General features: G+C 40.5%; 1 protein-coding gene across 1 annotated transcript in view; it reads right to left on the reverse strand.

The window, feature by feature from the left end:
• bma (SCY1-like protein bma) overlaps positions 1-26,981 on the reverse strand; it is a 554,791-nt gene that overhangs the window by 49,646 nt on the left and 478,164 nt on the right. Inside the window, exon 12 of the mRNA XM_083123076.1 lies at positions 17,814-17,995. Within this exon, the coding sequence (XP_082979202.1) occupies positions 17,814-17,995 (182 nt within the window). The remainder of the gene's footprint in view (positions 1-17,813; positions 17,996-26,981) is intronic.

Consider the following 26,981-nt stretch of genomic DNA (forward strand, 5'->3'; position numbering starts at 1 on the left):
AGCAGTTGAACAGACGTGCCGTGCATACCCCCACGTAGCTTCATTACACGATTGTCCCACGCAGTTTATCTGTCCAGCCTTGCTCGGCCCGGTCTCACACCCACGCGGCAGTGTGCGGCTGCGGTGGTGTGAGGCCACGCTTGGTTTCGGAGCGGAAGGCTGCGGCCGAGGAGGGACTCGAGTTGTTCGGCTGGGGTTGCGCTCGGAAGCAAGCAGCCGCGTCAGGTCTGGGAAAGGTGGACCTGGTGATCGGGATGGAAACATTCCGACCTCGTCCATTAGTGTCGTCCACCGTACGGAGTGGTGGGGTCCGTACGACACTCCAGCGGCCTTTCGCCCGCTCCCACCCAGCGATGTGCCTCCGGCTTCATTTCTAAGAGGCTGATTGGGCCCCATCACGACGTTTGTTACAACGTCAGTACGGGGTACGTGGTCCTATCTGTACGTGCACCTTTCATTAGCAATAACCTCCTGTGCCCGTAGTTGCTGTGTTTGTCCTGCTGGCGCACGACCTCTGTGTGACATCCCCTCGGTGCTGCTACGGGGAATCCCTCGTCCCGCATTTGTTGTCTCCTTGGCAGGTACCATTCCCCGTCCGGTCCTCTTTCTCTTTTGTTGCACCGTGCTTTGTTCTTGCTGCGGTGTCTCCCCACTGTGTTTTGGGGACTCCCCTTGCGCTGCACCGCCAGCGCCGCCATTTCTGCCCCGAACCATGTACGCGTCTGTTGCCTGTCGAGTGTCACGGGCCACTTTGCTTGCATTCTCTGTGTGTTTTTACATCCTACGTCGTCCTCCCGTGGTTCTGCAAAACCGCACTACTTTTCTCGACTGCACTGCTTCAGTCATGGTGTTTGTTTCCCGCTGTGCAATTGTTACTTCATGCTTCATAGCTTCTTTTCTCCCTACCGGAGTCGATCGCTACCCTTTCCCTTCACTTGTCTTGCGGGACACTCCTATTTCCTTTGTGGAACCCCATGCGCATGCGTTGCGCAGCTGCCGCCTAGTGTTTTTCGGATGGGCGACTTTGGTGTTCCTTTTGACTTAGTTTGTTCCGCCTTTCTATCTTCACTGGTACTGGCTGTACAGAGGTGTGAATTTCATTTTCACACGTTTTCGGCGTTGTCTAGCTCCTCACGGAGGCATCTCTCGGCAAAGTGGAAGGGGAACTTTCGTCTCTATTTCATGGGAGGTATCTGTGGTTTTCGTTTGTACTATACCTTTAGAATCACCCTGTATATTTGTGTGGAAAAAAATGTTTTCTGATGATAAAATCAAAATGAAACCTATGTAAAATAATAATGTTGAATATCTCTGAAAGTGCTTGTAATGTAATTTCTGCATTATGGGAGAAGTTTTATAACTAGCTAGTTGGTTTCATTAGAAGAAATTCTCTGTTTAATTTTTCTGTGCCTACGGTTGTAAACATATACGTAGCACTCGTTCGTCCAGTATTGGAAGACTGTAGTCCCATATGGAATCCACAGTACAAAACATGGCAAGAGGAAGTGGAGAGCGTCCAAAGGCAGTTTGTGAAATGGCTGTGCTTCAAGGTGAACATTGAATATGACAAAAAGAACTATACATCTTTATGCAAGCATTTCGGTCTGGAAACTTTGTTCAACAGAAAAGTCGTCAGTGACGTCATTTTCTTACAGAAATTGATTAACCATGGCTGTGAGTGTTCTGCACTGTTAGAAAGTATAAACTTTAATGCAGGCCGACACAGTGCAAGAAACCTAAAATTGTTCTGCACGGAGAGGTCAAGGGTCAACACGCATAGGTTTTCACCTGCAGTGCGCATGCAGGACACGGTGAATGAACTATTAAAAACTGTAGACTTCGACATGTTCACAGACTCACGTAGTGTGCTGAAAAAAAAGATAATCACAACAATAAGTTCATAAAAATATTGTGTACATAGACGCCCATACTTTCATGTATTATTTTTTTCTCTTCTCTCTTGTTATTTATTCACAGTGTATTATGTTCAACATAATTGGGAAATGTATCCTGTGATGAACAAATAAATAATAATAATAATAATGACTTATGCTAAATAATACAATTTCTGACCTGCACAACAACAATGTAGCAAGCAGTGAGTAATTAGAAGCATAATGTTGTTGAACAATAATTATATTTCTCAGTGATCATAAGTAGTTACAATGTTTGTAGTGATTCGACTTTAAATAGGAAAGCCATTCACTTCAAGACGAGTTCTGTCTTTCCTTCTTTCAAAACAATAATTCTAAAAATGTTCTAAAAATCATCTTCCGTTTAAAGGGGTTTCATATCTTATTAGGATGGATATCTGAAATCTACACTGTCGTGCCATCTAGCGTTACCTTGAAGGAACACTGTAGTCTATTAACTTCCGAAATGACAGCCAATCAGAAGTCACATCTTTCTGGAGGTTCTGCAGCACTATAGGGTTAGCCAACTTGTGCATAACGTGGACTTTAAGCAAAAACTCGCAACAGGCCGAACATAACATATGCAACTGTAACATCCTGCCTGTTCAAATTTCATTGTTGAATAACTAGACTAATATCAGGCGACTTGCTGTTGCCTTTTCATGTAATATAGGCTCCGCTTTACGCCCTCAGGATGTAGTTATCTCCCGGGCGAGCGCCTTAACACTCCAGGAGTTACGAAAGCGCATCGTTAGCTATCCTTGGCTGAAGTGGTTCTAGGAGTTCGAAAATAGAAACAGGACGAGCGAAACGCCTACGGCGTAACCTTTCGGGGAGAGAGGAGGGGGGTGGATGTGACAGAACACACGGATTATTTCGAGTCCGGGAGGTGTGGTTGTCAGGACGGAAGTTTCATATCATAATTACCTAAGAGCATACAGTATATAATCCATAGAGGCACATATTTTTATTAAATAAAAAAGCAAAATTTCGGTGCAAAAACTGAGTTGATTTCGGGTTCAAAAGCGGTAAATAAAATAAAATTTCGGTGTTATAGCGGTGAATAATCACATCAAGAGTGCTATATAAAATGACATTTTGGTTTTAAAATTGTGAATATAATCCTAAATTTGATTTAAAAGCTGCACTTATTACACAAAATAAACTTATCCCTTCTAATAGCACTTTTATGTAGTTACCAGAGTATTAAGTTTATTCCTGTGTAAAGGGGTCCATCTTTGCTTCTCAAATATTTACAGAAGAATTAATAAATTTACCGTGAATTGCATACCTCACAGGATATTTCAGACTTCAGAAAGTGTCGCGTCGGTATATAAATGGTAAATTTCGTGTTTAAGAGTATATTTCGCATTTTGCAGTTCATTTCGCATTATTTCGTGACAAAACAGGGTAGGAAAATGAACATGAAACATGAACATTACAGCATGTTTTTTCATATTTGGTTTTTTCGTCCGAAACGAAATTTGCATGCCTCTAATAATCCATTAAGAAACACAAGAATTCAAATTTATCGCGAATATACTGCCATCAATACATCATCATAAACACATGTTTGTTTCATATGAGAAAGTTACTAAGCTTAAGGGGTGATTCTTTTCGAAGACAACCAAATGCCAACCTGGACTGCGATTTGCTGACTAGCGAGGCTCTGGCGTCTGGACTCCCAGCCAGTATAATCCTCTGTGGAACTTGTGTTGTATCGTCATTAAATGTTTGTGATTCCCCCTTCATCTGTCTCACCTTATCACCATTCATCATCATCTTCGCAATTTAAAAAAAAGGTGTAAATCAATCAATAAATAAATTTTGAAAATGGGAAATTTGGATTTCTGAAAGGGAAGTGCAGGTACGTGAAATTTTAGCTAAATGAGAGGGAAATTTTGATTAGAAATGGAACATTATCAGTCTTCGGTGTGGGATGTCACATCATCGTTTTTGGGCAAAAAAAAACTCGAAAGCAGTGTCCCGATTCCTACTAAAGAAGTAATAGCAGCCATTTTACAACCATATACTTGAATCTGTCTTTTAGAAAGTATTGGGCACGCCACTGTCCATTATCACTGGGCCAGTCCACGTTCAGTGCTTCAACGCAGGTTGCTGGACCTCCTGTGAAGATTTTCTGTGTACTTTTACATATAGTTCAAAACTGATACTTTATTCTAATCACATGCTGTTCAGATTGGTGGCCATGTTTCCATCATGGGTGCGTAGAGTTTTACAGACTTTGATGCAATACGCAATCAGAATCACCGATGTCTCTGGAATGGTTGGTTTCAGGGCTTGAGAGTCGACCATCGTGCTGGAGTGGTTAGCACAGGGGTCCCCGATCGGAGCATGGATGTTCTTTGCGAATGTCCGTCCAATCATTTTCATCCTATCATCCTCACCATCACGGTTATCCAAAAGTAGCCGAAAAGCGTCGCTAAACAACAAGCATAATATCAAACCAATGAGCACACTCTGGGTTACATTTGATGTTAATTTCTGTATGTTTATTCCTGGAATGACAGAATTTAGTCTATTTGTTTCAAAGACACTCTTCAGAGCATCATTATCAATTGTTTTGAGAAGGATGAAGTGTGGAATTTTTGGTACGTCGAAAAAATTTAGACGTTAATGGAGGTGACGAAAAGAGCCCATGAGTAGTGCAGAAGCCTTAGTTTTTACTATTTTCTTCTCACTCTTAATGCATGAAATATACAGAAGTAAAGATAGTGCAGAGAGAGAGAGAGAGAGAGAGAGAAAAGAAAACAAAGATAAATGAGAGAGAGAGAGAGAGAAATGAAATCGAGAGGGAAAAAGCAGAAAGATAAATGAGAGAGAGATAGAAAGGAATAGAAAGAGAAAAAGGCAGAAAGATGAATGAGAGAGAGAGAGAGAGAGAGAGATGGGAACTACAAATTGCTCTGTTTTCTGAGACGTCATATTAATGGACGAGAACAGCACTGATTTCGACTTCCCTCCTTGTACCTTAAATCTACAGAAGGCAGAGAAACCTCATGAGATGTCAGCACCAGTAACTTTGTATTTCGTACCTTATGCAGTGTTTCGGTATGGAGTTTTTCCAATTTACTTTTTCTTGCGTTTGCGTTTCCTTCTCGTTCATCCGCATAGCCTTTCCCGTAAGCCAGCATGTTGCTATTTGCATGATACAAAACCAGATACCCTTGTAGAACGGAAAATGGAAAACAAGGACGTACCATGAGAAAGATTTCGAATGGAGTTTTCCTCCTCAAAGCTACAGACAAAGAGCATGTCCGAACAAAAGGATATTTTTGTACCAGTGGAGCAAAAGACGAGGATGAGAAGATACAAATAAAAAGCAAAGACCCCAAATCAAACTGGCTTCACCGGAAAGAGCAGGTTCCGGCGTCCTCGCTTGCATCTTCCTTTGTACCCTTCCGCCGATTCGGGTTTCTTCAAAGGAAACGTGATTTAGGGTCCTCCTAAGTAGATTAATTACAACTTTTAGGCGTATCTATTTCCACAGCGTGGCCAATGGCCATTAATGTCTAGTTTTCACATCTGCAAATGTCAGTTACTTGATTAAAAATAAGTAGCAGAATTACAGTAACTCGTTAAAAAAAATCGGTTACAGTTACTGCACTTGAAAAGTAACTAAGTTGCTTTGACAATTGAATCGTTTATTTCAGAACCCCCCTATCGACCAATTCTGGCGAAAACGATACTTGGACAGTTTCATATAGACCTTGCCAGAACACATCGTTACGTGCTGGTTACATGATCGATTTCTGCATGCGTCTTGGCAAGGTCTATATGAAACTGTACAAGAACAGTTTTCGCCAGAAGAGGTCGATAGGGTGTTTCTGAAATGAACGATTCAATTACTTTCTGCCAGATTTTTTTCCAAACAAGTTATACCAAAGCAAGGACAGTTAATTGTAATAAACTTACATGTGTTTCATTTAGATTTCTGGTATGTAATATAAGTAACGTAAGTTTTCATATATTTATATTATTACAACAAAGTAGAAATTAGAAATTCTTTATTCATGGGCGAAGATCAGCCTGTGGCTGCTCTACCACTTAACACGCAAAATCTAGTACAATAAAACAAACAGGGCCTCTTCGATGGAGCAGTGGTAGCGTCGTTGCCTCGTAATCAAGGGACCCTGGGTTCGATACCCGGTGGAGGCACATAGTGGTTCGGATCCCACTTTAAACTGTAGGTCCAGTCCCGATTAGCCTTACTGTACACAAAGTGCACCTAAAACACCAAATCAATCAATCACTCACAAAAATACAATAGTACTAACATAAGAATTTTATTACATTTATCGCTTCTAAATATTTCAGTAATCAATACTATTAAAAAGATAAAGACAATTTTACTCATTCACACACATCAAAATGTTCGTCTCTGGTTCAAATCTGCTCATTTATTTGGTTTGAATTTCAACGGAAACATGCTGAATAAACAGGATGATGGAACAAAACGGCGAAGTCCTCGAGAGCAATTAGAAATGACGAATTGCAAGAAAGCTTCAATGTTCAAAATGCAGTACACAAAGAATCCTAGGCTATTGCACGAAAATCCTTTCACCTTAACATCCAGAGAAGACACAGTTGGAAACAGATTTGCCAAATTAGCTCTTCCCATACGTTACTTTTATTGCAAAACTACAGTTACAGTTACTGGTACTTACTTTTAAAAGTAGCTAGTTACAGGTAGAATTCAAAAAGTAACTTGATTTCAACTGTACTTAGGTAAAAAAGGTAAAGTGCTCCCCTGTGCTTAGCACCACGCCATGAAGGCGTGTGGGGGTAAAGCCCCACACTTTCTTGATCCGGTCGTGAGTGGGGGTGATGTGATCAGCATCACGCGCCTGACCGCCTTTACCCCCCAGGTACCCAAATCATTCGACGCTGGGTGGGCGCCGGACCGCTTCCAACGTTAGAAAAGTTACCGCATTTGAACCGGCGGGGATCGAACCCGGGACCTTTAGCATGGTAGTCAGACGCGTTACCGACTGAGCCACCGCGGCCAACTGTACTTAGTTACTTGTTGCCGGTCATGGGCGTCGCGAAAAGCTGATGCGGTCTTTCTGAACCGACTTAACACTATTACATGATCATCTTGCCACGCTGGAAACTGATACGTCTAATACAGATTTTGTGGTGGGACCGTCCGGACGTGCTGCAAGTTGACACGTGTAATAGCATTGTGGGTTTGTTCCAACGAGTTAGAATATATAAATATATTGGCCGAAGGATGTTGTTATACGGGGTGTAAGGAGCGACATTTTGAGAAGGCACTCAAATGTGAACCTCACTTCCACGTAGTACACCCGGTAATTCATGCGTGTGCACTCCGGTACAACAAGGCCAGGAGTGGTGGCACACAGCATAACTGTTACAAAATTACTTCTTTAACTTTTGGTTTTTCATTATTTCTTCCATGCTGCCTCAACAGATTCAACCTGCAAGCCTCCAAGGATCGTTATTTTCCGATATGCGGCCATCCGCACCCTCTCGTGGCGTGTTCACAAAACATCTGCGACACATCACACTCTTGTGGCGTGTTCACAGAACATCTGCGACACATCACCCTGGCCAGCCTGTAGGCAGCCAATTCCATCAACGCCCCTAAAAATCAACAGGCGACCTTGAAGGATCCAATGGGAGGGTACGCTATGTGGAGGGAAATTTTGTTTTCCAATCGCTAAGGGCTGATAGAAAGCCAGAGTGACATGAGTTCAGTCGGTTGATGTCCTCAGTGTTGCGAACTGCACGATTAAGTGTCCAAGTGTGCTGTATACTGTCAGCGATGTAGCATATCCACCAAGCTAGTTAAAATTTATATCATAATTAAACTATAAAGTTTCAAAACACATGAGAAACACAAACATATGATTGCTGACATACGGATGACATATTCTATGCTAAGAGAAACATTTCAGAGCGTTCGGTCTATTAAGACAGCTAACATATCCATGGACATATCCGCCAAATAGAGTTGGTAAAACTCGTTGGCCGGGGTCACACTTTTTTCAAGCGCTTTGCGAGGAGAATAGTCCCCTTTTTTCGGGCGGGTGAATTTCTATTTGTTTGCTTCAAAAACTTTAGTGTTGGCATTGTTTACTATTTACTACGGAAAAAACTACGTGGTGCCAAAGTGGATTTGTTAATATTGCAATGTGTGAAAATCTTGAAAATGGGTTTCAATCATCCGCGATCGTCTGTTGCTGCATTACGTTTGACAACAAACCAACTGAAATTCGAGAAAATGAACAACGGCGCCAGGACATTCAGAGACATTAAGGAAACAGTATCAGGTAGAGTGCTCATTTTTTCACTATAACGTACCATCTAGAAGCACCGAAATCTTGGTTTTCTTAATTTTTCGGGATCTGCTTCACCAACGGAAAATGTCCTCGCACGCCACTGCGGTAATTGCCAGTGAGGCTTTGGCGTCTGCACCTACGGCAGTATAATCCTCTGTAGGGTTGTGTGTTGTCCTGTATTTTGTCCGTGCTGAGTGCCCTTTTACAGCATCATCTTTTAATCTAGGGAAGATGATTTTAGTTCTCCGAGACAGGTGTTGATTTTAGTTACGATAAGGGGCTGGAGCCCGTATAATGTGACAAAAATAACCAATTATATATTATAGGCGTGTTTCATGTGATGTCAGGATGCGCACAGCCGCCATGTTTGTGATCAATTTTATTTGTCGTTCGCAAGGACATATCCACCACGTAGCGTTCGTTACATCTGCACGTTTGTTTATGTCTGTGTTAGCACCTCCCGCCCGCGCGCGCTTGAATTCAAATACTTAGTATAAAATAAAAATATGGTGGTTCCAATCCAACAAAACTCACCGTCACTTTACCGGCCTTTCTCCTTCCGTGACAGAATTAGTGCTTCATTATTACAGTTGGCAACACTAGTTACTACCAAGCCAATGAACATGCACTGCATAAAAGAAGCAACCATTTCGTCATGCTATATTGCCAGATTACCGTCCCTGCCGATCGGTGTGAACCGCGAGCTGGAGCGCTATTCAATTGTTTTCAATGATGTTTGCGCGAGTGTGTCCAGGAATGGTATGACAATATGGCAACAATGGCGAAGGTTGGCGAGCAGCGTAGAACACGTGATGCTAAGAGAGAGGGAGACGAAACGAAAATTGGTATCTGCGCAACGGCAAAGATACGTATGTGTGATGCACTCTACAAGAACTCAACCATGCCATTATGTCAATCGTATGCCTCAATCATGGCTGTTAGAAACGACAATGCAACAGATTATGACGTTGGTGAAACACACCTATACGTGACATTTTTACCGTATTTGGTAGAAGTTCAATTGTGACGCAAGAAAAGTAAATGCAGCGTATGATTCATGTTTCAACATCTACTGATTTAGTGTGCACGAGCTGCTCTGTAGAGATATTGGCAACCGGATTAATTAAAGTGCATTATTTGTTGTTGAAGAGGTCGAAGAATAATCCTTTTCCTCTTTAGTTCGCGTCTCTGGCTTCAACGGAAGAGAGAGAGAGAGAGAGAGAGAGAGAGAGAGAGAGAGAGAGAGAGAGAGAGAGAGAGAGAGAGATAGAGAGAGAGCATTAAAAGCAAACAGCGAAGCGAGAAAAGGGCTTCGTGACATTCTCGGAAGAAAGTCAGGAAACGAATGAAGATCTCCGCCCGCAGCCATGGGAAATCTCCAAGGTGCTCTCGAGTTAAGAATAATTATTCCTGGGGCAAGGGGAAAGAGAAACGTTCGAACTGAGAAGGAAAGGATAAGAACTGAAATGCGTTTGACACTGGTTCTTTTGCAAGAAAAATCACTGAATAATATAGATTTTTTTTTAAAAAATGCATGAAATTCCCTTATCAGTACAAAACACACAGTCGACTTTAAAAAAAAAGTTGAAGCTCAGTGTTTTCTTGGAACGAATTCAACGATTGGGGGTGTAGGTTTCAATTAGAGACTAATGACATTGCTTAATTAATCAAGTTGATTATTGTACTTAGTTACTTTGTCGTACAAGTAATTAAAGCCAAAATTTCTCTCAAGTGGAGTTTCTTCAACAGTTTAGACTTCGCATTAATTCAGTTTTGATTCTTAGAAAATGAGAAATTAATTAGAAAACAACAGACTATTACTTAAACTTGCAATTTCGTTTCTTCGTAATTATAACATCCACGTTCTCAGCTATGCATATTTAATTGCAACCCTTACACTTGTATGTCAAGCTAACCAACCAATAATAACTGCAGTTATGTATATTTCAGTTTATAAATACCTTATCGCATCAAGAACTTCCTCCTTGTATTGATTGTATTCAAATTAATACCCGTGGGCAAGGTGTTGGAATATTCATAAACATCACGTTCGAAATGCTGACCAACTGTCTGGAAAATTACCTGCAGTAATTTCCTTTAAAACATGATATTCAATCCCTTATGGTCTGGAAAGGATTATGTAATGGATGTAAGAGAGAGAACATTTAGGGATTGGAGTCAGGAGACCGTGATGTCTAGCCCGTTTAAGGAATTCCGTCATGAAGTTTCTCGGAGCCATATCCACGATAGAACCAAAGCAAACCACGGTAAAATGTACAATAACAGTGGCAGGCCCGTACCTAGCAATTTTTGAAGGGGGGGGGGGGCAAGCCCGAAACTTTAGAATATAGGTGAAATGTTTCTAATAAGTGTTAAATTTTATTTAATGATTGCATTCTATTAATAATGATCAATATTGTGTTATGTTTCTATAATGGTGTAAATCTGTTAATGGTATCTCGAAAGGAAATATTTCCTTATCAGAGCTGCAGCTAGATTTCAGCGTTCAGGATGAGAATAGATTTTCGCACCACCTGCACCGAATTCGCACCCCGCCCCTCCTCTGCCTAGATGCATATGGCTGTCACACGGCGTACAGCTTGGTGCTTGCTGCTTTGTGCGGATTGCCTTTGTATACTTTATTTTTTAGATTTCCCCATTTTTCTTTCCACTTTTATTCAGAACTGACCCTGTTACTCTAAACCTTTTTATGAGGTTTAATATAAGCGACTGTCGCGGACCCATTCACCGGGAAAGACAAGCGCTGATACCGGGCCGCTTGCCGCCGAGTCTCGTAGCGAATGTCAGGGAATGCTCTGTAGTTCGTTTCTGACATTGATATTTGAGTTTGTTCCAATGAGAATACAGAAAACAGAAAATTGAGAACATGTCAATAACGGGGGATACTACCGCATAGGGAAATTCCTATTTTTTTTAAAAAAAAAAAAATCGTTTGGGTGTCTGACTACCATGTCAGAGACCCCGGGTTCGATCCTCGGTGGGGGAGAACCGAGATTTCTTCCACCTGTTGAAGCGGCTCCAGCGCCCACCCAGCGTCGTATAAAGTGGGTATCTGAAGGAAACTCTGGGGGGTAAAGAATGCCAGGGACGTGGTGCTGATCACATCACTCCACCTTCGGCCATGATCAAGAAAGTGTGGAGCTCTAACGTCACACCCCCTATACGCCTTCATGGCATCGAGAAAAGCACAGGAGAGTACTTTATTTTGTAATAAATATAAATATACGAAGACTTATATTATGTACCATTAACATAAGTAAAAGACATGTTAGTCTTCACAAAATATGTTATTACAATTAATGATTGATTTGTGTAATTTGGTTGCAAGAAAATTTTCATCAGAAAGTAACTGTAAAAATAACTTACAGTTACTTTTGAAGTACAGGTAACTGTAACTGAGTTACTTTTTAAAATGAGTAACTGTAACTGTGTTACTTTTTAAAATGAGTAACTGTAACTGTTACTTTTTAAGCAAGTAACTAACTGTTGCTTTTTTAAGCAAGTAACTAACTGTTACTTTTTTAAGCAAGTAACTAACTGTTACTTTTTTAAGCAAGTAACTAACTGTTACTTTTTTAAGCAAGTAACTAACTGTTACTTTTTTAAGCAAGTAACTAACTGTTACTTTTTTAAGCAAGTAACTAACTTACTTTTTTAAGCAAGTAACTAACTGTTACTTTTTAAGCAAGTAACTAACTGTTACTTTTTTAAGCAAGTAACTGTAACTTGTTATCTTTTTAAAAGTAACTTTCCGAACACTGATAATATATTATGTTAAATGATACGTATTAGGAATGATTATTATAATAAAGAACATGTCTGAATGTGAATTAACCAAGAAAAGGATATTTTGTCATCAAGACCGGAGTTCGGAAAGAGCCAGGACAGTGATTAAAAATAGTGAACTGTCCGTACCAAATTGGGACGTCCGGTAGCTTTGCATAAATGGTTTTAAAATTAACATTACTAAATATAGGCTAGTAGACTCCAGAAACAACCGATTCATTTATGCAAGAAGAAAATCGAAATTCTTACAAAATTTGAAAAATCGTCCATGTTATTTGTGTAGGATTTTATAGGTTCATACTAGAACATTTCATGACTCGAGGGGGAGTGGGGTGGGGCATGACCCCGTTGGTCCTCCCTTGGGTACGGGCCTGAACAGTGGGATTAATTCGTAAGCTCCCTCGGTGTGTTTATGAATGAAACAGAACGAGTGATCTGTGTGAAAAAAATGTAGTTTTAATGTTTTATTTATATGACTTTTAATATTACACAATTATATTATGCCTTAATATGTTACTTGCGCCAAAATACTGAATACACTAAAACACAGACAGAGGAAACAAGTCCTCTTTCTACAATACAAGATTGAAAAAAATGTGTGGCACACCCTGTATGTGACGTCAGGATGCGCATAGCCGCCATGTTTGCGACCAATTTTATTTGTCGCTTGCAAGGAAATATCAACCACGTAGCGTTCGTTACATTTGCACCAACTGCACGTTTGTTGTAAATCACGAATTCCTGTGTTAGTATCTCTCTCCCACACGCCCACTTGAATTCCGTATGCTTACAAGAACTGGCCTCAATCATGGCTGCTCGAAGCTACAATTCAACAATTTGTGACGTAGGTGAAACACACCTACACTGTCCAAGAATATAATTCCACTTTCGTAATTGTCTTGTTACTGCGTTTGTGAAACGGAGAATTGAATTATCCACGGACCAACTATGCTAGTAAAAAGTTAGCGTCATTCACATTTCGTATCATAGTCATCATCCTAAGATGCATCAGGAGAGTAAGGAATGATTTGCTGAGAAGACACCCAAAAATGTCAACCTACTTCCACCATCTTGCAGGCCAGTGAGGCTCTAGCACCTAGACTCACAACCAGTACAATCCTGTGTGGAGGGAGCTGTGCGTTGCCATATGTTTTGTCCGTTTGTATGCCCCTTTACAGCCCCAGCTTTTATCATAGGTATGGGAATCTTAGTCAGATATTTTTGTTACTTTTAGTCTTGGTGAGGAGTAAGTATATCCGCACATGACGATCTTTAATTAAGAAGGTGTGTTTTATTGAAGACCTGTCTTTTATATAATTACTAGCTGATTAGCCGGCGTCGCCCGGGTATTTATTTATCTCAATCTTCTATTAGACAGGAAAATAATGAATTCTAACTATAGTGTAAAATGAACTTGGAGTTGAACGCTTACCAAGTTTGGTTGAAATCGCTTCAGGAGTCCGAGAGTTATGCCGGAGCAAACACACACACACAGACATACATACATTTTTATATATTAGATTAATATGCGACTTGTTCACCATATCATGACGGCATAAGCGGCTCCTGGGTACGAGGGGGTGCAGAGGGGTGCAAACACCCCGTTCCATATCTCCATGTTCTCAATAGTAGTAACAAAAAAAATGAATATACTTGTATATGCAAGCAACATATGTACATTGTAATAACCATTGTTTATAATTACTATTATTGAAACAATCTATTTTAAATCAGAAATTCGCAATTTTCTTACTGTTTCATATAGTTTTCTGTAGTCATTAATAGGGAACGGATTTTAAGGTGCAGCACTTTTCCAAAAATATATCTGTTTTCATACCGATCGTTTGAGATATGTATTTTAGGACATGAAATCAAGTAAAATGAACACACTTTGTTGCACCTTCTTCCTTCCTTTTCTTTCGTGTTTTGTTAAAAAATTGGACAGAAAAATAAATGATTTTCACTGTTCTTGAGCAGCTACATAAAATCCTATAGTCTCATTTTGTAGAGCAGAACGAGAGCAATAAAATGGTATAATATAATCATTACAGGCCCAATAGTTTCCAAGATAATGTTGTAGCAAAACCCGCGAAAGAAAAAACAAAACTTCAACAAAACCTATTCGACAGAACCACAGTTCTCTATGCGGTCCGCGCGCTTATGTACGGAAGGCGCAGAAAAAGAGATTTTATCAGCACTTTTTTTTTTTTTGCACCTTTTGAAAACATTTTCAGAACCTTTTTTTCCTTTTTCAAACTATAATTTTGCACCTTAAAATCCTTTCCCTAGTAATTACCTATTTTTTCTGATTCCATTACAGCCTTTTAATTATCTATATTTTGCTTATACAATATTAGATTATAGTATATTTAGTAAATATTAATATTAGACAAAAGAGAAACAATAAAAGTGCAACCTTACTGCAAACAATAACGAAAAAAGGAACATGGTGAGTCACTGTGTATAAGGATCAACAAATATACAGGGTGAGTCAGAAATATGGCTACACGTTTTAAGTATATTTAGTGTGTTACTGTACAATGTAGAGGAAAATGGTGAGCATTCGCTTTCCCCCTCCACGCAATTCCGTTCCCTCTCACGTGCTCATTGGTGGAACCTTTTCGCGTCACTACTTGTTTTCGTTTGCTTGCTCCAGTAGCCGGGACAGAGTATAGCTTACATGCATAGGCGCCGACTCCATGGTGCTTGGGGGGCTCGAGCCCCCCAATGTTAACGATGTGGGGGCAGAGCCCCTACATAATTTTGCTTTAAAGTATCTAATGTATTATTTTGCTTCTCTTATAAAGTTTACTCTGAATTGTGCCACATGAACTTAACTTTAAATACACATTTGAAATGTTCGAGACAATCAATTTGGGGGTCTGAGACCGCTAAACCATCAAGTTTGGGGGGGCTATGACCAGAGACAGCAAAACACATGACTTATTACTATATACGAAGTATATAATTATGAGCATTGTTAAAATTGTTACTAAAAAGAGTTTCAAGAGACGATGTGCATGAACTAGGGTAGTGGATGGGACGTTTGGGCTACAAATGGCTCTAGCATGACATTCAGAACGAGATCTGTTTTGCGCTCAGTGGTAGCAGATGTTAAAAATCGGGAATACTTTGCTATTATGGTTGACGAAACTTGTGAGATATCCATCCGTGAACAATTGACATTTTGCATTCGAACTGTAAATGAAAATTTTAATATTTTTGAGGAATTCGTGGGCTTTTTATGAGATTCCGAACTCTGAGGCCAAAACTTAAAAAAGGGAGAGAATGAGTCATTCATTAATTTATTTCAGTCATCAGAGCCCCCCCCAATAATTTTGACAAGTCGGCGCCCCTGCTTACATGGTGTTTAGGTTTAGGAAAATCGTCATATATAGGGTGAGGCAGTCAAACGGGAAGATTTAAAAAATTCACAAAAAATAGAGAAAGCAAATATTAGCTAATTTTTGAACATGAAGAACGCCATCTTACTGACACCATATTCAAAAAATATGAACATTTTTCAGGTACACTGGTAATTTCAACTCATGTACAGTACATTCATGTTCAAAAATTAACTAATATTTGCTCTCTATTATTTGTGATTTTTTTTTTAATCTTACCGTTTGACTGCCTCACGCTATATATTACAATTATATTGTGTCCTGGTATTTCGCGTTGTAAGCCCTGGATTTACATTGTTAAGACAAACGGAGACCATGCAATTCTCCAGAGGTAAATATCACTGCCAAAACTCACGATTGTTGCATGTAGCCACCGGCGAAGGTTTAATCAAACTCGCTCATCCGTTTCACACAAAAGGCATCGCGGCACGAGCTCATTGATTGGACCGGAGGCGGCTGCTTCCTATTCATGACACATGTTGCACCCGGCTTGCATGAAAGCTTGTCGATAAAGTACACACGTGTTGCAGAACGTGTATTGGCAGCTATATTGCGACGCTCCATTGTTTCCCCTTTGTTCCCGCCGTTCCAAGTATTCCGGGGAAAATCTCAAAAGGTTTCGATGCGGGTGGATTAATATTTCATTGTGATGTTCGATGATGACGTACTTCCAGGAACAGGTAAAAAATGGTTCCGCCGTTTTGTTTTGGATGGTTTTGAACTTAATGATTTTTGATCAAAAGTAACTGGAAACGATCCGTTTTAATTTGATACATTGGTTTTATCCAAAAGTGTAAATTTTGTATAATTTTTACACACAGGGTGATTCAAAAGCTCGGCACCATAGGGCTCCGATATTAGTGCAGGCAACAAAAAATGTAAAGAGGAGAAAGGTGTAGACAATTCCTGTTATAAAATAAAATATTCCTAAAAATAAAGTATAATAGCAGGCAAATTAATGAGTGGTCCCGAGAGCCACGATTCCTATAAGTTGGAGAACATATTTAATCATAAGCATTCTGAAAATAAAGGACATAAATTGATGAAGTAGATACGCGATAAGGTAAAGTTACCAGTACATATAGCACCTTGCCACGAAGGCATATTTTGGGGTTGTAGGGGTAGAGCCCTACACATTCTCGAGCTCAGTCATTTTGGAGGTGATGTGATCAGCACCACGCTCCGGCCGCCTTTACCCCGCAGGGTTGCCTCCAGGGACCCATTGATTTGAGGCTGGGTGAGCCCCAGAACCGCTCTATGTGGGACCAAAGCCGGAAAAATTCAACCGCTTCGGAAACGAACCAGAGTCTCCCGCGTGGGAGTCAAACACCCTACCGACTTTTTTTTATATACCCCTAAGCGGTAGTATCCATTGTTATTAATTTTTTCTTAGATTTTCTCATATTTCAATTTTTACTAATTTTTCGACTTTTCTCATGTTTGGACAAACACAAACATTCATATCCGAACCGGGATTCGAACCCGGGAATTCTGGCTTCGTAGCCTTGAGCTGACCACTCCGCCACGGAGGCCGACAACCGACTAGACCACAGCGGTTCATTAAATTTTATCTCTCCCGGGATTGGAACCCGGGACTCTGCATTACTGACAATGGTCTTAAACGACTGAGCTATCGACGCCATTCGGTCGATACCTGATAACATCCCGAAATGGTCAAAGCTGGTTTACATTTTTTCGCACAAAAAACAACAACAATACACACGCACACAAACATACATAAATAAAGAGTGTTCCAAAAGCAACGCAAGATTTATATTGTGCGCCATTTCTTTACCGCAGGGTTGGCAGCTCTCTGAGAGGTGACATGTTGTAGTAAAAACATTGCGGTTAGTGAATATGGAGCGCTACATGACGCAGGAGCGAGGGACGATCGTTAAAATTCATTTGAAGTACGGAGACTGCGGGCAAATTACCTGGAGAAGCGACACAAATGAAACAACAGTGCGACCTCACACCCTGCGATTTTTTTTCTCTGGAGATTCATTAAGTCCAAAGTTTATGCTACGAAAATAATGACGATTCCTGAATTGAAAGCAGAAATTCAAAGAGTTATCGACCTCATTGAGCCGCAGTTATACAAAAAAGTGATTCAGAATTTTGTCAATAGAATAGTGTGTGTCAAATGCGTTGTGTAGGACATTTGTCAGATATCCTATTCTAAATTTAATGGCAATGTTTACCCTTTCAAATAATGTAATAACGTACCCAACTAATATATAAAAAGTTCTTTTTCTTAAATTAAATCCTGCGTTCCTTTTGCAACTCCCTTTACATACACACACGCACAAGACAGACAAGTGGCAACGTTCACAACCAAAGAGGCCCTCGCTGTGAGTACTCACCGGCAGAGTTCTTCCTGGCCATGTCCTCTGCGCTGGATGTCTTGCGCTGCTCGATGCGCAGGTTGGGGATGTTGAAGGGTGGAACGTGCATGTTATCCGAACTGTGCTGGTGCCTGAGCGGTCGGTGTCTCTCGGGACTGGGCAGGGAAAGGTTGTCCAGCTTCAACTTGTTCCTCTGGTGCCTGGAACGGAAAACAACCATTTAACACATTATTTTACACCATTACATTCATTAATAGTAAACATTAGAGTACTGCATGAGACCACTTTCGCTCGCTTGTACTTGTTCGGGTCTACCACCCTCGAGCGTATACAATGGAATATCATGTTAATGTGACACATATACAAATTACCCGCTTCAGCACACAATCACCTATACCATTTTCATATAGCACTGTATACTAATAAGATAGACTAAACTACATTTTGACATGAAAATGACAACACTTAATTCTCATTTTCACTACGTCTATCACAGCACGATCCATGTTTGAGGACCACAGACAAATTACGGTTAAACGTGTACTGCTGAGCTTCGAGCGTATACCGCTCGTTTTGCCTGTTCAAGCGTTATTCTCTCGAGCGAAAAAGCTCTCAATTCCGTACGCTATCTAGCGTTGTTCGTGCGCACTGTTTGGCACTCGAGAGCACTCTATACACACTTCATTATTCACACGAAATAATATGCAGTCACTTGTGCCTCAACCGGATATCGAAACCGGAACCCCTTGATTGCAAGGCAAAGATCAGGCAGACCAATTTCTGTGACCACACCGAGATGACTGACGTCATCCACAGGATAATTTTTGACGATCACCGAATCCCCGCTCAGATGGATACAGGAGGAACTGCCCATCAGCCATGAACGATTGAGGAAGGCTCTTCAGGAGGACTTGGGCATGAAGAAGGTTGCGGCAAAATGCGTTCCCACAATTTTGAATGCCTATCAGAAGCGTGAACGGGTGGAGAAGTGCAAGGAAGATTTGGTCCGAATTTAAGTAGATAGCTCCAGTTTTATGCAACGACTGGTAACTGTGGACGAAACGTGGTTGTATTGCTACGATCCCATCACAAAACAGTAGTGAGCAGAATAGCGCCACAACGGTTCTCCACGCCCAAAGAAGTTCAGGGTACAACGATCCACTGCAAAAGTTCTGGTCACGCTCTTTTGGGATTGTGAGGGCGCCTGCTGGCCGATTACCTTGAATGTGGCGCAACCATCAATGCCACGTATTATATATCTCTGATGGACAAACTGAAGGCGGCACTCAATGAAAACCGACGCGGAAAGCTGGCAAAAGAGGTCTTCTTTGTGCATGACAATGCGTCCGACCATAAGGCACGTCAAACAATGGACGAGTTGGAGCATCCCCCATATTTTCCAGACTTGACACCATCGGACTATTATCTCTTTCCCCAATTAACAATGGTTCTGAAGGGTACGTGTTATGATGAAGCAGATGCCATCATTAATCGCACAGAGGCTTGGTTTGCAGAGCAATCTTCGGACTTCTATTGCAAGGTCTGCAAGCATTGCAGCAGTGATGTGAAAAGTGCATTGCTTTAGGAGGAGAATATGTTGAATAAAACCACCAAGCACTACTAAGCATATCCATGTTTTATAAGGGAGGCCGCGAATTTATCAATCTACCCTCGTACATGTTCAGTAAAGGTTTGCAAATAAAATTTCGTTTTTGGAGTTTGACGAATGTTTACTTAGTTGGTTTTCCCCTACCCTTCAATTTAATATCTTGACGTTTAGGTTTTTATTCCGGGAGTTTGTAAACGTTTATATATTTTTTCAGGATGGGACCAAAAGAACAGAGATGTAGGAAATAATTTGCATCTGTGATGCTTCACCAGCATTGTTTCTTTGTAAGTTTCCTTACAAATGTATTTTATTTCTACTTTTGCTGATATTGTTCTCTCTTTTATACGTTCCCGTTCTTGCTTTTTCTTTCCAGGTGTCGGTTCTTCACTTCCTCTGTCTTCATCGTGAAGACAATTATTTTTCCCGTCGGTGACAAATAAGTTCCCGGGTATTTCCTTGCGTCACAATTCCTTGAAAAAGCTTCGAAAGAGAAGGGAGGAGCTATTTTTTGAATGAAGGGCTATTTTGAACCTGGAGAAACGTAATAAAAATGTGCAGAAACCTGAAATCGTTTTTTGTTTCCTTTTTTGCCGACGGCGCAACCTGAGTAATTCTACGATCCGATCACAGCGGCTTGTATGCAGGCGGAAATTGAATTTCTTTCCACAAAGGAGGAGCCTTGAAAGCATGATACTTGCAAAGAGGAAACAAGGGAAGAAAATTTGCCAGAGGAAAACACGTTGAGGAAATTCAGAAGATATTCATGGTCCGAGACTCCATTGTCAAGAGGATAACAGAAAAGGTCACTGTCACTTTGTATTCCGTCGAGATTTTAAACCACTAACTCAGGTGCGAGGATGGGAAATTACCACTTGGTAATGAAAGATGTGGAACTTCACGCAAATATGCATGCTTCCAGGATAAAAAGGGGGAACCCCCCCGAAGCAGCCCTCCTCCACCCGCATGTATTCGAGGGTATGCGCTTAAGTCCTGGGACCTTAATATATACCAGGACGTGGTTTGCTCCGAATTTACCGGTTCCCCCGTTTTTCTTTTATGTGTACTTTATTATCATATTACATATTCCATGTATTATAATAACTTTAAACATTGTTTGATTTATGTATTTTGATTACAAAACTTTAGATTACAAGGCTTGTTCTGTCAGCCAGAACAGGCCTTATTTATAGAAGTAAAGATGAAAAAAAGTAAAGTGCTCCCCTGTGCATAGCACCACGCCATGAAGGCGTATAGGGGGTGTGGGGGTAACGCCCCACACTTTCTTGATCCGGTCGTGAGTGGGGGTGATGTTATCAGCATCACGCCCCTGACCGCCTTTACCCCCCAGGGTTTCCCCCAGGTACCCATGTTATTCGACGCTGGGTGGGCGCCGGGGCCGCTTCCATCGTTAGAAAAGTTCCCGGATTTGAACCGGCCGCGGATCGAACCCGGGACCTTTAGCATGGTAGTCAGACGCGTTACCGACTGAGCCACCGCGGCCAAAGAAGTACACAAATAAAATAAGTTGCATTTATTTATACCTAGAATGAAAAATTAGTTTAATATTTGTGGTTGCTGTTTTGTTTGTGTGTGTGTGTGAACGTGGTTTTTTTATGGATTGGGGTGTCTGTAAGAGTAACTGAAAAGAAATTTCGAAAAATGAAATTCAAAACAAAAACAAGAGTAAGTGTAATTGTATTGAAGTAATAATAATAATAATAATATAAAACATGAAATATGATAGGGAAAAGAGGATGAGGTTAGTGTATTGGTTATGATCAAGAGTAGAAAAAGTTATGGATTCACAAAGCATTTACATATATGCACGAAATGAAGTTATTACAATTAAGTACAGTTTTGTTATTATAAATATATCGCAGGATTATATTTCAGCTTGAACACTTTAGTAATGGTTATATACGTATATGTGCTTCGGTAGGATGTTTAGGCTTCCAGTAGCGTTTTACAGATTTTCTGTGTGTTTTTAAAGAAAATATGAAGTAATGGTGGGGCATTACCTCATCAAGCCCGTCCCCGAAAACGCCACTGATACACTGTCCTGAAATTAAAGGCAGAAGGAACGTTTCTGAAATATGCTGTGCCTCTCCGATGACGTAGCGGTAACGTTTTCGCCTTGTAATCAAGGGGGGTTCGTTCGATTCCAGGCTGAGACGCATTTCACAGTGCTTCTGATCACTGTGCAATGTGAATACTCTCTCGTGAAATTTAAGGTGATTTCTTTGCAGTTCAAGAGATTTCTAATTTAAATTTTCGGTACAACTATATGAATGGTAGCACACAATGAATGCCACGTGAAAGTCGAAAAGTGAAGATAGCTATGTTAAATTTTCGGGCTGGTAATTGAAAAGAAATTCAGCATTGTTAGATCCAATATTTTGTTGAATTCTAAAAGATATTTTTAGTATGCTGTGACAAAATTATAATAACAATTCATGATTCTCTATCAATTTCTCTAAACCCTCTTTATATGGATTATTTAATGTGATAAATTTCAATAATATTCTATTTAGGAATAAATATCACTGGCAAAAAATACAAAAATAGAACGTTAATACAAACAGAAGCTAACATCAGAGATGAATACAGACAAATATGTGTTCCTTTAATACGCAAATCGAAGCAGCTCACTAAATAAAAAGAGTAACATATTGTAACTGAATGACATGGGACTTGCAATAGTGATGCAAGCAAGGCTGTTTTCTAAGGAGGGGAAATTCCGCTTCAGGTTGTCTTTCCTTTAGATCTGGAGGCAAACTCTGCCTCTGCTCCGGGGTTTCGCCTCTGGCGTAGTGGTAACGCTATCGGCTTGTAATCAAGGGGCCCTGCTCGATTCACAGTGGAGGCACATTGCACAGTAATTCTAACCAGCGCGCTGGTTCTCACGCTGCAGCGGCGTGATTTGTGGAGGGTGTGGGTGGGACAGAACTCGGGACTCCAGGTTTCAGGAGGTCAACAAAAAAAGGCACTTCTAAACTGCAATAAACCTGAAACTTTTGGGGGGCGAATGCCCCCTTGCTTCTCCATGCTACGCTTATTGTTTGGACCGAACTTTAAACTAGGTCCAGCCTGTATTTAGCTATCGAGCATAACGTGCACTTAAAACAAACTTTGGTAAATATTTAACTTTGGAATCCTGCCCCATTGGAAATTTTTCAAATAACGCGATGAATGGGAGGAACAGGACTCAAAGAAACAGAGCAGAAGAGAGCACCCGATATTAAGATAATGAGTAACTATTCATTGATTTCCTCAAACTATCTTTCTTAGAATATTCAATGTTCCATTGTTTGAGTGAAGTTTTGTGTTTCGTCTACTGTTATTGCATTTTAAATACTTATTACTCTGAAAGTATAGTTATACAAGGCACATGGCGCTACGACGCCAGGGGTCCCGGGTTCGAATCCCGGCCTGCGCACGAGTGTTCTTTGTGAGTGTCCCATCATCAATTTCATCACAACATCACTCATCATCACTCATCCTGATTAGGCAAGAGAGACAGAAAAGCGAAGTAAAATCAACCAAACGAATCAGTACAAGAAAAGTGCCCGTTTTTGTGAAACTAGTATTTAAATTCCTTGAATATTTAATCGAGCCCTGTAAATAAACCTTCCGAAAACAGTTCGACTCCTTCCACTCCTGCAACCGCTTAATGCACAGATGATGAAACGAGGCACTTTTCATTAAAACCAGGAACCAACCTAAAGAAGGTAGGAACGTAGATATTTTTTCAGTAACACCCGTTAATAGCCAACAGGGGAGATCAAGAAAGGAATGCGGTGGTATCGGTTATTTATTTTTCAGACTTAGTTTGTTTACCTCACGTGGGAATATATTCGTAATGGTGATCTGCAAACACCGGCGTGCGGAGTGAAATCAATTTACAAATTGACTGATAAATTGAAATATGCTTGACAACATACAATCTACATTGTACCCGTCACCTAGAACACATGACAGCAATTAAACTCTATGCTAAAATGACTGCAGGGAGAACACACATGGGGAGTCCTTGAATTTAGTCGGCAATGTTGAAGTTACACGTGCATACTTGTGTTAATAAGAGAAATAATGACATTGATGTCATAGTCGCTATTTCATCTTAACACCTTGACAATAATAGTGTATTTTATTTATTGATTTTTTAATGATTGACTTTATTTTACTTCGCTTTTTGTGCCACTTTTGCTAATTTGCGAAGATGGGGATGAATGATGATGTGATGAAATTGATGGATGAACACTCACAAATATCCATGCCCAGGCCAGGATTCGAACCCGGGACCCCTCGCGTCGTAGCGCGATGTGCATACCACTCCGCCACGGGGGCCGGCGACAATAATAGTGTAATAAGTACATGTAAAAAGTAAATTAATATAGGCTAACAAGCAATACACCACCTCACTCAGATGCGCAACCACGAATTTTTGTCTGGGGGGGGGGCAAGTACCAGGTGGATAAACGTGTCAATAATAATAATGATAATGGCATTATTATTATTGCCATTTTTTTCTGATATTTTTTCAACACGTTCAATTTCACATTAGCTAATAATGGAAAACAAGCACACAAACTGTATTTTTGAAAGACAAAAAATGACGAATATCCTAATTCCTTTGAATATGACACGAGTAATTTTCATGTAGAACATATGTTTTACACACATGCAAAATGGAGCGACGTAAAATAAGAAAATACATATGCAACATTTTATCACAAAATTGTGCACGTATTTAATGTTTCTTTAATACATATATATTATTTAAATACATTACATAATCAATTCATACACCTCATTACAAACCAACAGCAAAAATGATATAAATTGTCTCTCACATGTGTGTGCTCCTTTTCCTCAAAACGATTGTTCATACATTTAAAACAAAAATGTTTAGCAACAACAGTCTGAAGTACGCATTTGGTCTTACTTCTCTCTCTAGTAATTTACAATGCATTACAGAAAAGAGTCATATTGCGAGCTTAGAGTCCAAGACAATTTTCAGATCCAATTTTTGCAAACATAAAACAATATTGATTTAATAGGGCGCAAATAATTTCACGGGCGTCATGGCACTCTCTCTTTTACATTTTTTTTCCATTTAATCGTTCGGCGCCCTCTAGCTACGGCTCGGAACTTGATAAGAGTAAGAAAAGTAGGTATTGCGAGTGAAGCGAGCAAGACAATTTTACAAAATGTATTATTATTTGCATAAAATTTGAGTTGAGTTGAGTGGTGTTTTAAGTCCACTTTATGCACAGTAAGGCTAATCGGGACTGGACCTACAGTTTAAAGTGGGATCCGGACCACATGTGCCTCTACCGGGTATCGAACCCGGGACCCCTTGATTACGGCGGCGGCGCTACCACTGCGCCATCGGGGAGGCCCTGCATAAAATTTGAAATCAAGGGGGCAATATTCCCTTTGTGCCCTTGGCCGTCAATGTTTACCCCTCCTTGCCCCTCCCTTAGAATTGATTTCCTTCGAAGGTTGGGGAGGGGTTTGCCTTTCCTTCGAAGGTTGGGGAGGGGTTTGCCTTCCCTGTGCTTGTGCCACTGACCTCACTGAACCATACAAGGACCCTTCTCTCATCCCAAATGCTCGAGTAGGTATAGTCGGATTACTTTCAAAACATCTGCAGCTTCCTGTGCGAGTCCAGCAAGCGAGCCTACCAACAGTGTAGAGCGCGAGCGGGAAAGTTAGCGATAGGTGCTGGGTTGAGATGACGTCAGCGGCTCGCTTCTTGATTGGATGCTTCGAACCCTCTGACTCGCTCCCAAGCTGCAAATGCAGAACACCCAGAGATGTTACGAAAGTAATCTCACTTTACGTTTTCTTATGAATTTCCACCTCGAAGCAGTGACCTGTGTCCTTAGCCACTTGGGCAATTCGTTTGGTAGTTGGAGCATAGTTGTTGGTTGTCAATCTGTGTTTTAGAACGTGTAAGCTGCTTTAATTAAAATAGAAAAAAAGCTGATTAATATTCTTACTATGTAAAACTTCTTACTGTTGAAGACCTGCCGGCCTCCGTGGCGTAGTGGTTATACTGATCGCGGGCCCAACTGGCGACTGACCAACATAGCTCCATCTGTCCACCAATCGTCTCCTTGGATGTGCGGATCGATGCGTGTCAACAACCTCAGTTGCGAAGTAAGAGATGTAGGGGTAACATCGCTCTCCCGTTACAACGTTGCCAACCGTATGTCTGATATTGTAAGTTGTTTTTATTAGCTTGTTTGTACAGTATTTGGGTGTTTTGTATACTCTTGTACAACTTTTACCCGGTAACGGCGCGAATCAACTCTCTATCTCCCCGTTTTACAATACGTTTGGCAACATGCTGTGTATTAGACGCTCATTTGTTGCGTCCGGCCAGCAACTTTCGGTGCCTTGTGACAAGAAAATGCCCGACGTCAGCCGAAGAGAATTCAAATGATCGCTGATTCGTTGTTTTCCAGCCGCCAACTGGAATGCGAGCAGTATAGCACAGCGCGCTACGACACCTGGGTTCGAATCCCGCACGGGTGTTCTTTGTGCTCCATCAATTTCATCATATCATCCTCATCTTCGCGATTATCCAAATGTGTCATAAAAGCGAAGTAAAATAAACCAAATCAATAAACAATAAACGATGTTGAAGACCTGGAGTCTCCACAAAGCATTCATGCTGCATTTAGTATACCGGTCTCTGTCACAATTTGTCTCTAGCTTACGTAATAAGGGATGATTACTTTGCTATTGCTACATAACAGATTCCTGAAATAATCTGGAAACGCTTTTGTTAGATTAGAATTAACGCCGTAAAAGTTATCCCGCTCAAGCACTGATCCGTGGTCATCCACCAGAATACTTTTTGCAAGATCTCTCTTTGAAAATGGAAACTGCAAAATAAAAGCAGGACGCCAAGTAATGAAGATGTTAGGACTTTTTTCTTCCGAACTGCGAGCAAAGGGAAAGATGCAACAAAAGTAGTTGCCATGGTGAGATATAAATTATTAATATCCTTTCCACAAGCAGTAATGAAAGGACCTTCGCATTGGTTCTTGCGGGGATTAGTTTATAACATCGCTTGTTACGTGGGAAGAGGCTCTTGAGTGAATACTCGTGGATTCCTTTCTCTTTTACGTTCCGATGGAGAGATCTTTTGATATTTAACAACGAAGACTCCTGGATACACTCAAAGAAACGATTATCTTGTTTCCTGCTCTGCAACATGCCCCCTGAAAGCACTCGTGACCTAAATTTTTCATTATTAAGATAACATTGTTTCCTCAAATATTGCTTTTTCGATAATACATTCTCTCGTCTCTTTTTACTCCATCTTGACTTTCTTCGACCCTAAAGTAAGAAAAGTTAGAAAAGCATATTCTGTATTGTATTTCATTTCACGATTACCAGTTTTTCAGTCTTAAAAAGTACTGTATTATTTATGCTGCATCTGTGAACAAGCAATAACTATTGTAAAAATGTTATATTCAAAGAACACATTGACATCACGTACACTGTAGCATTTTCCCAATACATTTTCAAATTATTTTCCATATGTGTACACAACAAATACT

Source organism: Lepisma saccharinum, chromosome 5 (genome assembly GCF_977018435.1).
Source record: "Lepisma saccharinum chromosome 5, izLepSacc3.1, whole genome shotgun sequence".
NCBI classification, from domain to species: domain Eukaryota; kingdom Metazoa; phylum Arthropoda; class Insecta; order Zygentoma; family Lepismatidae; genus Lepisma; species Lepisma saccharinum.